Here is a 14850-nt window from a genome sequence, read left to right as displayed (position 1 = left end):
GAACACAGTTCCGCCGAACTCATTCCCTTCACTTCGGCTCCTCGGGCCCTCCAGCTCGTCTCTTACGCCACTGTCATATCTGTTAACCGATTTTAGGCCTAACACCTAGCCTAGCCTAACACGAGATAGCATTCTCTAAACCCTAACCCTAACCCTAACCAACCGGAGCCTTGGGTTGAGGATGGTCAACCCTAATCCAACCCACCTCTAAATCTCGCAACCCTAACCCAACATGTCTCACCTGCTTTTCCCAAATCGAATCAGGTTGAGTCGGGTTGGGTTTGGGTTAACCTAGGGCCAAACAAAAAAATACACAAAAAATATATATATAGCCCAAAGAAATCACCATAAAATTAGAGTATGGAGGTCGGGTTGAGGCTCGGTTGGGTTGCCCAAGGCCTCAACCCTAATCCAACTCGGAAATCAGATTGGCTTTTCCGACACTAATCCAACCTGAGGAAATGTCAACCAACCCAAGCCAAAATTGGGTTGAATCTGCAGATTCGGGTTGGGCCCGACCCAGTTGCACTCCTAATAGGATTTGAGCAGTGTTTGGATCTGTCGGATCCTGTTCAAATTTATATCTTAAGATTTGAATTCTTACCAAATCGAACCTAAAAATATCCATAAAATCCGTCAAAGCATTCTAGATCCGATTGGAGGTCTGTAATGTATGAAAATATCTTTCATATGGTAAATAAGAGAGTATTTATGAACGATATTTTCATCATATAGAATCCTTAATCAAAATAATTTTCATCCAAGTTGATTATCTCTTATTTTTCTTCTTCTCTTTGCTCTAGTTTTTTAATCTTAAGCCCTAACTAATTAGGCATTAACCTAACCATAGAGGCTAGATGCTTGGTTACAGTTCGGATTATTTTTTGAGAGGGCAGATGTCCGGAGACAATGTTTTGATAATTGGACGAACTCACCTTGTTTTACATTTCAACCAGCCTCTGTAAAGGTTATTACAATTCTCAAAAAACTCTCACCAGTCAATCAGAGAAGTGTGGAACAATGTGGGTATCACATTATCAAAACATGGGATTTGCTAGGGACCATCACAGAAGAATTTCGCGGACCAGCTGTTGCATGAGAGAGCAGCCACATAGGCTCACTTTTTGTCTTATTCATTTAATTCATCCTATGTGGCTGCTCTCTCATGCAACAGCTGGTCCAAATGCCTTCTGCGATGGTCCCTAGAAAAACCCTCAAAACATAATTGCACGGATATCAGTAATTCTCTATACAACATAAGCAGGACCTAGGACACTCTGACAGTCCAATTTAAATGGATTGTAACCCAGATACCTAAATTAGGATCCTAGAAACTCTGAATAGGATCGAAACGTAGTCGGATCCAATTCAAATTGGATCATGCTCATGAGCCGTTTTTTCTATAGGTGTGTGTGTAAATAAAAGGAACATTTGATGTGCCTTTTCCATCTAATAACACCATATATACACTATACCATTTGGAAGAGAGAGATTCATATACTTAAAAAGTCCATGTGGATGGAGAGCATTCTGGCTTTAAAGATACATGAACAAAACAAAATCCCAAGGCCAATAACACATCATTATCATCTCAGAATTGCAAAGAATAAAACAATGAACCAATTCCTTGGCCATCCCATTCATCCAAGTGTTTCTTGCTTTTAGAGCTTCACAAGTGTTGGGCATTACAGAACATCTGTAGGTGAGGGGAGGAACCTTCCGATGATCAGAACCAGCCACCCTCATCACAGCTGCCAGGGTTGGTGCTACCTCTTCCCTCTAGATGAGGATGAAGATACGGCATAAAGCTGTTGTGGGCTCGCCGAGTACTTGGAGCTGAGAAATTCTAGAGAGGGGGATGGGGAGTATTTGGTGCCGAGCAATTCTAGAGAAGGGGATGGAGGGACAACAGAAGGAACATCTTGTTTCCCATTTTGCCACTTTGGGAGGTGTGACGAAGGGATGCCCGGCCAGAAATGAGCCATTTGGGCAGCCCAGATCGGTTGCTGTTGCTGCTGCTGTTGTGGCTTTGCTGAGCTAGGATGGCCCAATTGTGGCCCATAGAATGGGTTGGAAATATATTGTGATAGCTGTAACTGGACCAAATAAAATCAACCCAACTCACATTTCATGAAATTCTTTTAATATGCTAAGTTGAAACAGTAGGAACTTGTCAGAGAAATGAGCATTTTATAATAAAGAAGGAAAATTTGGGTATATGAACTTGAACATATAAATCAAATGATTCAAATTAGTGGAGATAGATTTAGATTTAGAAAGCTTTTAACATCAAACAACATGCTTTATTTGCAAGTACTATTTCTCCACAAATTTAGAATCAAATGTAAGGTATAACACATAAGAATGATTGGTTGATGCAAGACTTCAAATCAAGAAAAACAAGGTGAAACCAACAAAACCTGTCTGCGTCTGTCCATAGAGAAAACAGAGAAAAAATAAGCAAAATTGCTATCAAACAAGGAGAGCTTAGCAAAACTTCCATTAAATTTATAGAGACTTTTATTTACAGCGAGAAGAAGGCGGCGATTTTTTAGTGCTGAGAAAAAGAAGGCGATTTTTTACGCGATTTTGGAGCTCCCTCCCTAGGTAGATGGAAACCCTAGGGAGGGAGGCATTTTCTTCCCTTTTTGGTCTCTCTCTCTCCCGTCTCTCTCTTCCTCCCGTATCTCTCTCTTCCCTATCTCGTCTCTCTCTCGTCTCTCTCTCTTCCCTATCTCGTCTCTCTCTTCCCTATTTCGTCTCGATCTCTCTCTTCCATATCTTCTCTCTCTCTCTCCCCTATTTCATCTCTCTTCCCTATTTTGTCTCTCTCTCGTCTCTCCCTTTCTCTTCTTTTTCTCCCCCATCTCTCGTTGATCTTTCTTTCTTCGATCGATCTCCCTCTCTCCCTCTCTCCTTTCCTGAAATCTTTTTCTGCTTTTTCTAACCCCCCCCCCCCCCCCCCCATCTCTTTCTTCCTCCCTGGTCTCTCCTCTTAGATCTATCTTTCCTATTTTTTGATCTTTCCCTTTCTCACCCTTGATGGGCAAGGGAGGTGTTAGTGGCCAGATGATGCGAGTTGGGCAGATCTCTCATCGGATGCAGCAATGGTGGCTGGAGGTGCGAAATGGCAGAATCTGATCCGAATGGACCAGATTTATTGGGGCACAACCAAACTAGGTGGGGTCGGCTAATGAATCTTTAGAAAATTTTCATGAAGAAGGTGAAAGAATCTACCCGGCTCAATCCTGAAGTGTTGGGTTTGTCTACATGGATCATTTTCTTCCATTCTCTCCTATCCAAGGAGCTTAGTGTACTGAATTGACAAAGAAAAAAAAAGAATGTGGGTGTCCATCCAAAGAGAAGACAGACACAAAAATTGACCCAATATTGCTATCAAAGCAGGAGAAATTAATGAACTGCACTGATAAAGAAAAAGGAAGGGAAGGGGAAAGGGGTTGGGATGTGGATAGCAGGTGGCTGATAAATGTCTGAAAGACTTCGATTTTAAAACAATGGAAGCACAATAAAATGCATAGTTAACATTTCTCTCTGATCACAATATATGACCTAATTAACAGCAAATGAGGAACCAAAGTGAATTCTCCAAAGAAAGAGAAGAGACCTGCTGAGCTGTGGTAAGTTGATCATGATAAGGGGAAGAATAACGAGTATGAGAGAGGGAGACAGGCATGATTGAATGAAGTTGAACAGGGGATTGCATGTAAGGAACACAGAGTTGTCCTTGGGACTCCAACCCATTTCTCGGATTATTAGATTCTCCTGCTGATAAGGATAGAAAATCAAAACCCTGCATAGACCCACAAGCTAATCAGAACAAGGAAGCTTTGTGAAGAAAGCATACTTTTAAATTTGGACTGAAATCTGAAATTTCGGCCGAAAGTACATTGAATAGGTTTTTTTTTCAGGATTTCAGCGGCTTTGCCGAAATTTACATGATTTCCACCGAAATTGCTGAAATATTTCGAAATTTCCACAAAAATTTTAAAACTACAAAAAAATTTACCAAATTTTACATGACTTCAGCTGAAATTTTGGCCGGTTTTGTTTCGGTAGTGGCTGAAACCGACATTTAAAATCTTAGAAGAAAGGTATGGGTCACAAAAATTAAAAGATTACCTGCTTCTGCTCTGCATAGATCCCAGATATGCCAGAGGCCTGCTGATCTTGCACAAGCCTGTTATCCTGTAAAAAACCAATTCTCGCTTCGTGTGCATTCCTCTCTACAGCCAAAGATTTTGTGCCAGTAGGAATAATGGTATCCACACCATTTTTCGGACCAGTCAGCTTGTTAGTTGATGTCACACTGGACTTTGCGCCTTCATTCAGTCTTGATTGATTGGCTGGAGTTTCAGACCTGCTCTTTTTCTCTGCACTTTGGTAGGAAGATATGAGACAGCTTATAGACACATGGGCCGTACATCGTTTCCATGATGGCTTTCTTCCAACTGAAACTGGTGGCGGTGTAAGCTGCAAAACAACAAACCGTGACCTCAGAAAATGACTAAACATGTTTCACAAGAATATGAAAATTAAAAGGAACAGGTGGACCAAGTCGGAATTTATTTTATTTTTTTACTAGTGAAAAGACACAGGAAAAAAAAAGAAAAATCCGTTTCAGATTTCTCACCAGCAGAGAAAATTCATTCAACGAAACATGGATACAATATCTATCATATTCTGTTTAATAAAATATCTATCAAACAGTGTACTGAATACTCATATTGATGAGATGGAACACATACAAATTAAATGGGAAATAGGATATTGGAGAAGTAATATTCTTTGATAAAAACTATTATCTAATCACTTTAGTTTCAGTCATGGTTGAGATGAGGAATCAGTGAATACTGAATACTCATATCAACATTTATTTTTGGGCAATGATATTTTCACCCCACCCCCCTTTTAACGTGATTTGACGTCAAAAAGCGTTAAAGTTGCCCACTGTTCACGTTATAAGGGGGGCGATTGCGCACTGCAGAGGGGGTGAAAATATCATCTCCCTTATTTTTTTCTCTCTGAAGAAAAAAAAAAGAAATGAAGAACAATGCTTCAAAACATTGATGTGGGCCCACATGAGGAAAAAAAATCCTAGTTGAATTGGCACGGTACGACTGAATACTCGTTTGATGTGGCCGAGTACTCATTTGATCGGTCATAACTTGGGAGGGTCAAACGAGTTTGATTGACCTGGCAGGGCAAAACAAGGATTCAGAAGAGAACTCAGCCAAGGTAAAAGGTAGTTGACACGGCAAGTTGACGGCGGGGGATTTTTTTTTTTTTTTTTTTTCTTTTCTGTTTTTTTTTTAACTCGGGGAGTTTTGATACAGCGAAACAGATCAAAGAATAAAGGGAAGAAAAGAATATCTTTCTATAAAGCCAATTCTTCACCTTTTCTGTTGTAACACCATCTACAGTTGAACTAAGTCTAGTGGCACAAGTCACAGAATCTGACCAAGCTGCAGCAGCTTTAGCTGAAGATGACCTGAGAATCACATTTGCATAAATCCAAAACATTTAAAAGTAGGGTCTATCACTAAAAAAAAATGAATCCAGAAGAAACTCTAAAAAAGAAATGAAAATTACCGTGTCAACTCCCCATGAACATCACATGACCCATTAGGCAAACCACACCGCAAATCCTGAGCTCCCTCTGATTAGGCGCATCAATATTAGGGATGATCAGGACTCAGGAGAATGATAATGCAAAATGTATGATAGGATAAGATTGACATGGTGTGCATTTAAAGCATATCTTCTGTGGTGCTTAATGATACAACCTTCGATGAATGCAACACGCGTACTACATTCCTTATTGTCCATAATGGTCGGTTGTTCCTGTTTCGGGGCAGCAGGTACCGCCTGAAAATAACCCAACCCACCAATTTTTTTGATAAAGATAAACTCCAAGCAAAGTAGCAACTATCCACAAGGAAATGAGAAATATCATTCACTAGGAAATTGAGTCCAATAATAGGTTTGGCACTCACAATCGGTTGTCATAATCTCAAACAAACAGTTTGTAAGACATAGAAGCATACCGGCATTGACACATTATCTGGTTTTTGCAATAAGAGGGCTTCAAGTAGTGTTGGTTGCAATGATCTGCAAGAAAGCATTTAGAAAGAGAGATGAGCAGACTACTACTCCCAGTCCCAGCCTAATAAACAGCTAACTATGGATATACACCAAGAAAAGATATACCCACCCATTTGCAGAGTACGATTCTGAGGAAACTCCGACAGGATTCAACGAGTTAACAGCATCACTCAATTGAACATTTTGTGTATGATCATTTTTAGAAAATAGAGTTGTCCTTTGGGGATCTACTTGCGTAGTAGTAGACAAATCTAGATCAAATTTCTGGCTTCCAGAGATGATGGGTCCGTCCGAATCATTGGGTTTAGTTACAGGTTCAATTTTTTCTGTTTCTTCAAGTGATTCTTCCTTACATAACAAATGACTGGCAGTCTCTGCGCCAGTAGAGACGCATAGAAGTTTGATGGTCTCCACTTTTGATGCTGTTGAATCAGAAAAAGTATTCAGCCGAGAAAGAACAGTAACAGACAAAAAAAAAAGAACACCATGAAGAAGAGCGAATATTATACCCTCTGGCGGAGTCAGTGAGCTTGCCCTTGTCTCCCAGAAAGGCGAGTTCTTTGCGCCTTCCGTTCTACTCTCTAATTTACTCTTAAAAGGTTTTTCGCAGGGAAGCATGCTAGCTAGAGCATACAAGGTGTCTGCTACTTCTTCCTCATCTTTGGTAATTGCAACAACTTGGTTTCGACATCTACCCAGGATCCTCTGATTCTGCAGGAAAACCCCAAAATCCATTAATCAAGAAAAACAAAGAATATGAATATAAAATAACATAAAGATACGTAGAATAGAACCCACAAAGTTCTGTTTAGATCTCCTAGGACCATTAACCTGGGGTGGTGAATCAGTCCCATTGGACGCACGGTGTTGCTTCTTTGCATCTCGCAAAGGCGGGGAGATGGATTCGCCGTTGCGCTTGTTCATCGCTGAAATGGTAAAATCAAATTCAACTGATATTAGACAATAAAAACAGGTAATACAATCAAGATTTTATGGAAATAATTGACATACCCAAAACCCCATTGTAAAAAACAGATGCTTTTAGTTAGTATCATACACTACTGAGAGCATGGCAAGTAACAGACTACCCAACCACAAAACCCAGTACAAATTCAGCAAAGATTATTGGTATAATTGAACGTATCTAGAGGATTTTTCACACATGTAGCTTTAAACAGACAAAAACCAAATCCATTGTCCAAGAAAAAGATTAATAAACAAGATTTGAGTTTCCTATTGTTACGAAGATAGTAATAATCTACCTAACAGATAACAAGACAGAAAGAAACTAAAGATTCAAACCCATGAAGTAATCCAAGAAAATTCAGATTAAACCAAGTATTTTATTGAGAGTCAAGAAAAGAAACTTGAAAAAAAAAAATCGCAGATGGCCATTTCACTATCAAATAGCATACCAGACCGCAGTTTACGAGGTACAGGCGCGGGATCGATTCCATTGCAGCCATCTAAAGCCTAAAAAATCGAAAAAAAAAAAAATTTGATTAGAGAATGAAAAATATACTAAATATACAAGATCAGAGAAGACTCTTCTTTTTCACAGTACAAATACAAACAAACACACCTTTCCATGGAGCTTAAATCTCTTACTAGTGGGTACGCGAATCTCCTTTTCTCCTTCAGACCCACCACCCATTTCAATATTTTCGTCGCTCGAATTCGCTCTACAGATGATACTAGAATCCCTAATCTTGTTTTCCTTCGATCTCTCCGAAAAATCCACATACCCCACATTCAATGCTGCCAAAAAGAAGAATTAGAGAAAACAAATAAACCATAAAAAGGATAACAAGGTGGACACATTATCCTCAAACAGAAGGGTTTGTTTGTTTGTTTCTTAGTAAATTCATCAAAAAGATAAGTAGTCATCTGTAATTTTCAGTCTCTACCAGAGATGAGCTTGTGTCCATTTCGAGTTTTGCCCATTTCTTTGCTACCAACATGGATCAAAGAGACCTTCAATGGCTAAGATCGATTCAACCCACCTCAAATAATTCCTTTGTTTTGCTCCTTTCATGATACAAAAAAAAAAATCACTCAAAGAATCAGATAAAGAGAAAGTGATCTCTATTCATTTTTCTTGTCGCTGATATTATTTATGTAACATTAAAAAGCAGGAGAAATAAAGTAGAATAAGGAAGAAAAGCTGGTTAAAAGGCGAGATTTGAGAAGAATCAGGTTCTTCACCAACAAAAGCAAAAAGCTCAAATCCGTGAAAAAATATTAAAAATTGACAAGATCTCGCGGAATAAAAAAAACCCATTCATCCTCAAATCTCCAGAAACAAAACCCATATCCTCAAATCCTCTCTCTCAATACAAAAATCCAACAAATTTTGGTATAGAAAAGAAAAACCCATATCTAAATACTGCTTCAGATCTTCATGAATAATAAAAAAAAGGAGATAAAAACCAAAACCCATTTCGAAAACAACAAAACAAGAAAAAGTAAATCACATCCAGATAAAAAATTATGCTCAAATCTTCAATCTCTATAAGGTTCTTGAAACAGAACATAACAAAAAAAAATACAAAAAACAAAAGGAAAAACACCTCAAATCCTAAAACCCATCAAGAAGAAAAAAAATCCCATCTGATCTTAACAATCACTCCAAAATCGAAGCTTCAGCACTCTAAAATCGAAGCTCATAAATGAATCGCAAAACGGTGCCTCTGTTTTCTCTCCGCTTTTATAGCAACATGAAAAAGGCCAAAAACCTCTCTCTTACGTAATCGCGGGATCAACGGTTCAGATTTACTAGCCATCCTTCACCGTCCGATCTTCATTACAACCTATCCCACGTGTCTGCCACGTAGGACTAAAATTCTGGTTCCGAATTCGAAGATGCCAGTGTGGATTCCCTCCACGTCAGCACTTTTGTCTCTATTTCAATTAACGGTAAGGATCTGTCTCACTTAATTTTCGGCTTTTCTTTTGGGCGCTTATATATTCGCTTTCACTGTAGGATAATTCGCTCCCCTTTAAAGGAGGATATGTGGCAAGCTTTAACGTTTTTTGACGTTAACAGGGGGCGCGAATTATCCTTAATGGGGTGCGAATTTATATTGATTTTCTGTCAGATTATTTCTGTTTAGAGGAAGTCCCTTTCCCCTGTGCGCTGAATACGGTTTAAGATACTCGCCCTTTAAATCGGGTAACTGAAACCTAATTCCTTTATCCAACGGCTATTAATTCTTTAGAAATCGGAGGCTCAGATATTCAACACGTGGCATCAGGTCTGCAGGGAAATTATTCTTCCACGCCCTTCCTTTTTCGTGTGTTTGTTACCTACTTTTTTTTTTTTTTGAAGACTATTGATGTTGGCACTACCTTGTATTAATAATTGCAGGTAGATTTGTTGTCTTTTCTTATTTAAACAGCTGTGCCAAAGGGTATTACATATTTACATTTCCCAAAAAGATCTGGATACAATTAAAACTGAAAAGACATGCTGAGTTTGTGCAATTATTAATGGGAAATGATATCACCACTACCATAGTTTGATAATTACACTTAAGCATCTTGTCTTTTAGTAGTTAAAGAGCTGTCAAAAAGGTTATTATAGTTCCCAAAAAGCTCTCACGAGCCGATTAAAAAAGAAAAGAGAAGGTGAGACTGTGCAACTATTAAAATATGGTTGTGCTGATATCACTTCCCTTATTAAAACATGCCAGTGCCAATATCAGTAGCCTCTTTGAAATTATAAATAGGAAGGATTTGGCATTTTGTGTATGGTAAAATATTAATGTAATATAATCAGCGATTTTCCCTTCACTGTTAGAAAAGATCGGCTATTAATTTGTGGATTGAGATGATTTGATTATTTCATACCTAGGGTGGCAGCCTGGCAGGAGTCATGTTTGCTGCGTGACTGCTTGTCTTTTAGTAGCTAAAATACCCGAAAAACCATTTATTTGAAAGACCATAATACCCTCGAGTTCCATTGAGACAATGAATAGCTAGTAAGTTAATTGGACGGTTGGAGGGTGTTGGTGGAACTTCAATCTCAGCTTGTCCTAGAGGTCACTGAGTTTGGACTCCGAGAAAGACCCTCCGGCGCTCTAGTTAGGAATCGGCAACAAGCAGGAATCCAAACCTTTGGGCGTTCGGGTCCTTTTATAGAGGTCGAGGCACCTTAGGAAGCATGGCTTTCTTCGAGACCTGCTCAATAGTTGACTTTCCTAAGAAGTCAGTTTCCTTATTCATCTTGGAGAGCCCGAGTTTCCTCATGGAACTCGATTTTCATTTAAATCACCGAGTTTTTAAGAAGGTTGCGGTGCTAGGTTCAGTGTTTCTCCAAGGGCACTTTCCTTTTTACTTGGGGTTGCTATTCTTGGAGATGAAGAGACCTTTTTGTCCCTGCTCATTAAGAGGCAAGATTCGTCCCTAAGTTCGGTGTGAGGGCCATGTGTCATGCCCTTTATTGAGGGGATGAATTTTACCCCGAACAGAGCCCTTTTCGGTCATTTTGTAATGAAGGTATCTTGGTCATTGAGAAAAGCATGGTTAGGTGATCCTCGGGTCGTCAATGGACCTGATTCGGATCGGATCCACTTGGTATCATGATCCGTTTGAATCCTCCTACTTTTTGTGTATTTGTCACGGACTCAGTGCCCAATTAAGAACCAGAGTCTCTCTCAGGGTGCCTGTGGCTGGCTTTTGCATGGGAGAACAGCCGCACATATTGACTTTTTGGCAGATTTTGTCTTATGCATTTAATTAATCTGATGTGGCTGTTCTCACATGCCGCTGCGAAATGGCTTTCCGCGAAATTGGCTTGCAAGCCCCTATTTTAAATAATAGATTTATCAATGTGCGTGTAGGACTGTCAATCGGGCCGAGCTTGGGCGGGCCTGAGGTGCTCAAGCTCAGCCCATGTCTATACAACGGGCTTCGGGCCGAGTTCGAGCCTGACTAAATTAGAAATTTGCTTGCCCAAACTTAGCCCAAACTCCACAACGGACTTCGGGCCGAGTTCGGGCTGCCCATCACCTCTTATTTTCCGCACAAGAAAAGACTAAGCCAAGCACAAAAAAGCCAATTTCATAGAAAGCCATTAAACTTGTTGTCCTTGGCATGTGAGAAAAGCCATGCCGATTGATTTTTTGCCATATTTTTGTCTTATTCATTTAATAAATTTGAGGTCGAACTATAGCCTATAGGATATGATGATCCAAACCCTTCATATGGAGTGGGCTGAAGATGGGCAAAATAAAGAAAGAATAAAAACCTATTTAATGTCGAATTATAGCCTATAGCTATTAATGTTTAAGTAACCTATTTAATTAATATCTACTGATTTTTAAGGGCATAAAAAATCTTGACAAATTATATAGTAAATATATTATCGGGCCCGGGCCTATAACGGGCTGGACGACCCTTGATCAAGCTCAGCCCAAATTAGAGTTCGGGCTTCAACTTTTGACCAAGCTTGGTTTGGCTTGTTCTCATTTTAATTATAAGCGGGCTTTTAGCGGGCCGAACGGGCGGGCTTCAAGCTTGCCCATCCCATTGACAATCCTATGTGCGTGTATTCAAAACCAAGGTTTAAAATTTCGGTTTCGGTACCGGTTTCGGACCTTAAAATTTCGAAATTTTGAAATTTCGGTCGAAATCTGGTACAAAAAAAAAACAATATTTTATTCATTATTAAATTTCGGTGAAATATTAAATTAATATTTAAAAAACATATTTTTTGTGTCAAATTTCGGAAAAACTGAAATTTCGGCCGAAATAAATGACGGTTTTGTGTAGTTTCGATGTCGGTCTCCACCGAAATCCGAAATTTCGGATTTAAGATTTCGGATTTCGGTCGAAATATAAAACCATGTTCAAAACCTACATAAAAGAGAATATAGTGTATGTTTTTTATTAGGGAAATGATTTATGCACTCCATTGTTTTGATAAACAGGCGCTCCAACTTTTTTCGTGTAGTATTTAAAGGGTTGTCATAGCAATATTAGGGTTCTCAAAAAGCTCTTAAAGACCTTTAAACACTACACGACAAACAAGTGGAGCGCATGTTTATCAAAACAATGGAGCGCTGAAATCATTTCCCTTTTTATTATTACATTGTGTTTTATCAAAGAAGATGGGCAACAAATATTAGTGATTTGAGGAACACAATCACACAACTGAATTATAAGAGGAGAAGAAGCATATCTACCTGCTAGTAGTGGCAATCGATCAATGGAGACACAACGAGTGAATAATGAGTTTTTGGGTCAAAGGTTTCAACATAAGAGAAGACATGGTTAGAGATTTATTTTGATTTGATTCGTTTGAATTAGACTTTTTAGTTTGGTAAATGATTTCAGTGCTCCAATGTTTTGATAAACATGCACTCCAATATTTGTCGTGTAGTATTTAAAGGGATGTGAGAGGAATATTATGGTTCTCAAAAAGCACTAAAAGCCTTTTAAATACTACACGGCATTTGGCATTTTGTGTATGAGAAAATATTTATGTAATATTTCACTATTGTAAAAGATCGGCTATTAATTTTTGGATTGAGATGATTTGATTCTTTCGTACCTCGGGGTGGCAGGAGTCATGTTTGCTGTGTGAGTGCTTGTCTCTAAGTAGCTAAAATTACCCGAAAAACCATTTATTTGGAAGACCATAATACCCTAGAGTTCCATTGAGACAATGAATAACTAATAAGTTAATTGCGGTTGGAGGGTGTTGATGCCAAAATCTGCTCCTGTCGAGAATTTCTCTTGTAGAACTTCAATCTGTGCTCGTCCTACACTCAGATAAGACACGTTAGAGGTCACTGAGTTTTGACTCCAGAAAAGACCCTCCGGTGCTCTAAGTCAGGAATCGACAACAAGCAGGAATCCAAACAACAGTAAAGATGGTAATTACAATGCAAATTAAACGTTGGATCTCAACTACCTGCCTTTGGGTGTTCGGGTCCTTTTATAGAGGTGGAGGCACCTTAGGAAGTATGCCTTTCTTGGAGACCTGCTCATTAGCCGACTTTCCTAAGGAGTTGGTTTCTTTATTTATGTTGGAGAGCCCGAATTTCCTCATGGAACTCGATTTTCATTTAAACTACCGAGTTTTTAGGACGGTTGCGGTGCTAAGTTCGGTCTTTCGCCAAGGGCACTTTCCTTTTTACTTGGGGTTGCTATTCTTGGAGATGAAGAGACCTTTTTGTCCCTACTCCTTAAGAGGCAAGTTCGGTCCCTGAGTTTGGTGTGAGAGCCATGTGTCATGCGCTTATTGAGGGGATGAATTTTACCCCAAACAAAGCCCTTTTCAGTCATTTTGTAGTGAATGTATCTTTGTCTTTGAGAAGAGCATGGTTAGGTGATTCTCGGGTTGTCAATGGACCCGATTCGGATCGGATCCGCTTAAAATCATGATCCTTTGAATCCTCCTACCTTTTTTGTGTATTTGTCACGGACTCACTGTCCAATTACGAACTTGACTCTCTCGGGGGTGTGGTTGGCTTTTGCATGTGAGAACAGTTGCACATGTTGACTTTTTGTCAGATTTTGTCTTATGCATTTAATTCATCTGATGTCAGTGGAATATTACGGTCGTCAAAAAGCTCTTTAAGCCCTTTAAATACTGCACGACAAACATCGGAGCACATGTTTATCAAAACATTGGAGCGCTGAAATCATTTCCCTTGAGTTTTACTATGTTAGATATTGTATACCGAAAATACCCCTCATGTTTTTTCTTATTAGTAAACAAATATGATGTGCTTTTGTACCGTACAAAATATATTTTGATCTGGGACGCTCCATCATACTTTTTTTTATAGTTTCTAGGTCCCTTTCAGATAATTAAGGGTTGTATCTATGTCACATATAAGACACCTCATCATTTGTATCCTTGTCTCGCATGAGGCACTCCAATAGACCCTCATCATCTGTCTATGTCCCATCTATTTGGAGTGGATCCATTAAATTGGTGGTTGGATATTTTCAAAATATTTTCATTTTTGATTTATTTAGTGCGACACTTCTTTTTGGGCAGCGATAAATCGACCCCTAAATTTCTTAAATCAACCCCGTGTGTCTTTCTCTCTCCTCTCCTCCCAGTTAGAGAGAGAAAAAGAGGAGAGAGAAAGACACATAGGGGGTCGATTTAAGATATATGGGGTCGATTTATTGTGAAAGAGTGCCTCCATGACTTTTTATTTTGGTTTACACCCTTTTTTTTGGGAATGTTGGTCACAAGAGACTGACATTTTAGATGACCCGCTTGGATTGAGCTGATGAAGATAAGTGCCAAGCTGGCATTTGTTGAAAATGTAGGGGAACATGCAAGTAATGGAACCTAGAAGATTAGACAGTTATTAAGTATTCCCTCCTACTTATATCCATCCCTAAACCCAATTGGTCAAGTGGGACTGATTTGCTAAGTAATTATATGAATGGATTAAGTCAAAGAAGTGGCACAGCAGTTGCCAGGCGAGGGAAGGTGGATGACAAGCACCTGGAAGAATGGAGGACGTGCAAATAAGCATGGGTATAACTCGAGTAGGGTTGGGTTAGGTTGAGGCCAACCTGACCCAACCCGAGGAACACATTTTTCCAACCCAACCCAACCTGAGGAACAATTTTCTCAACCCAACCCAACCCGACGCGACCCGATTTCCATATTGAATCGTGTTTAGACCATCTAAATATGTTGGCCCCACTTATACTTCTGCTGCCAGTATTTTTTCTCATAAAATATGCAAGGATGTC

The 14850-nt window shown here is 39.3% G+C and overlaps 1 protein-coding gene across 3 annotated transcripts; it reads right to left on the bottom strand.

Annotated features, from left to right (window-relative positions):
- Positions 1 to 1498: 1498 nt before the first annotated feature.
- LOC143886450 (uncharacterized) lies at positions 1499 to 8810 on the bottom strand. 3 transcript variants are annotated; one of them, XM_077390419.1, is made up of 14 exons: positions 8694 to 8810; positions 8031 to 8151; positions 7706 to 7881; positions 7539 to 7596; positions 6922 to 7049; positions 6633 to 6834; positions 6233 to 6545; positions 6066 to 6129; positions 5805 to 5886; positions 5611 to 5677; positions 5416 to 5509; positions 4141 to 4491; positions 3626 to 3811; positions 1499 to 2096 (listed from the first exon to the last, which is right to left on the bottom strand). In XM_077390419.1, exons 2-14 carry the CDS (start codon positions 8065 to 8067, stop codon positions 1767 to 1769), a joined length of 2088 nt encoding a protein of 695 aa, XP_077246534.1. In that variant the 5' UTR covers positions 8068 to 8151; positions 8694 to 8810; the 3' UTR covers positions 1499 to 1766. The 3 variants fall into 3 exon arrangements, with proteins under 3 accessions (XP_077246534.1, XP_077246535.1, XP_077246536.1); XM_077390420.1 differs by having other exon boundaries at positions 1499 to 2090; XM_077390421.1 differs by having other exon boundaries at positions 6955 to 7049.
- Between the last annotated feature and the right edge of the window lie 6040 nt (positions 8811 to 14850).

The sequence above is a fragment of the Tasmannia lanceolata genome, unplaced genomic scaffold (genome assembly GCF_043159265.1).
Source record: "Tasmannia lanceolata isolate RefF3 unplaced genomic scaffold, GAP_Taslan_0.1 ptg000011l, whole genome shotgun sequence".
Taxonomy (NCBI): Eukaryota; Viridiplantae; Streptophyta; class Magnoliopsida; order Canellales; family Winteraceae; genus Tasmannia; species Tasmannia lanceolata.
The sequence above is the reverse complement of the archived record's forward strand: the minus strand, read 5'-3'. Positions and strand labels throughout refer to the sequence as shown.

Coding starts and splice junctions, on each gene's coding strand:
- LOC143886450 (XM_077390419.1), bottom strand. CDS start 8,067: ATGGGCAAAACTCGAAATGGACACAAGCTCATCTCTG. Junction 7,050..7,538: donor ACCTCGTAAACTGCGGTCTG/GTATGCTATTTG, acceptor TTACCATTTCAG/CGATGAACAAGCGCAACGGC. Junction 6,835..6,921: donor GGAGATCTAAACAGAACTTT/GTGGGTTCTATT, acceptor GTTTTCCTGCAG/AATCAGAGGATCCTGGGTAG.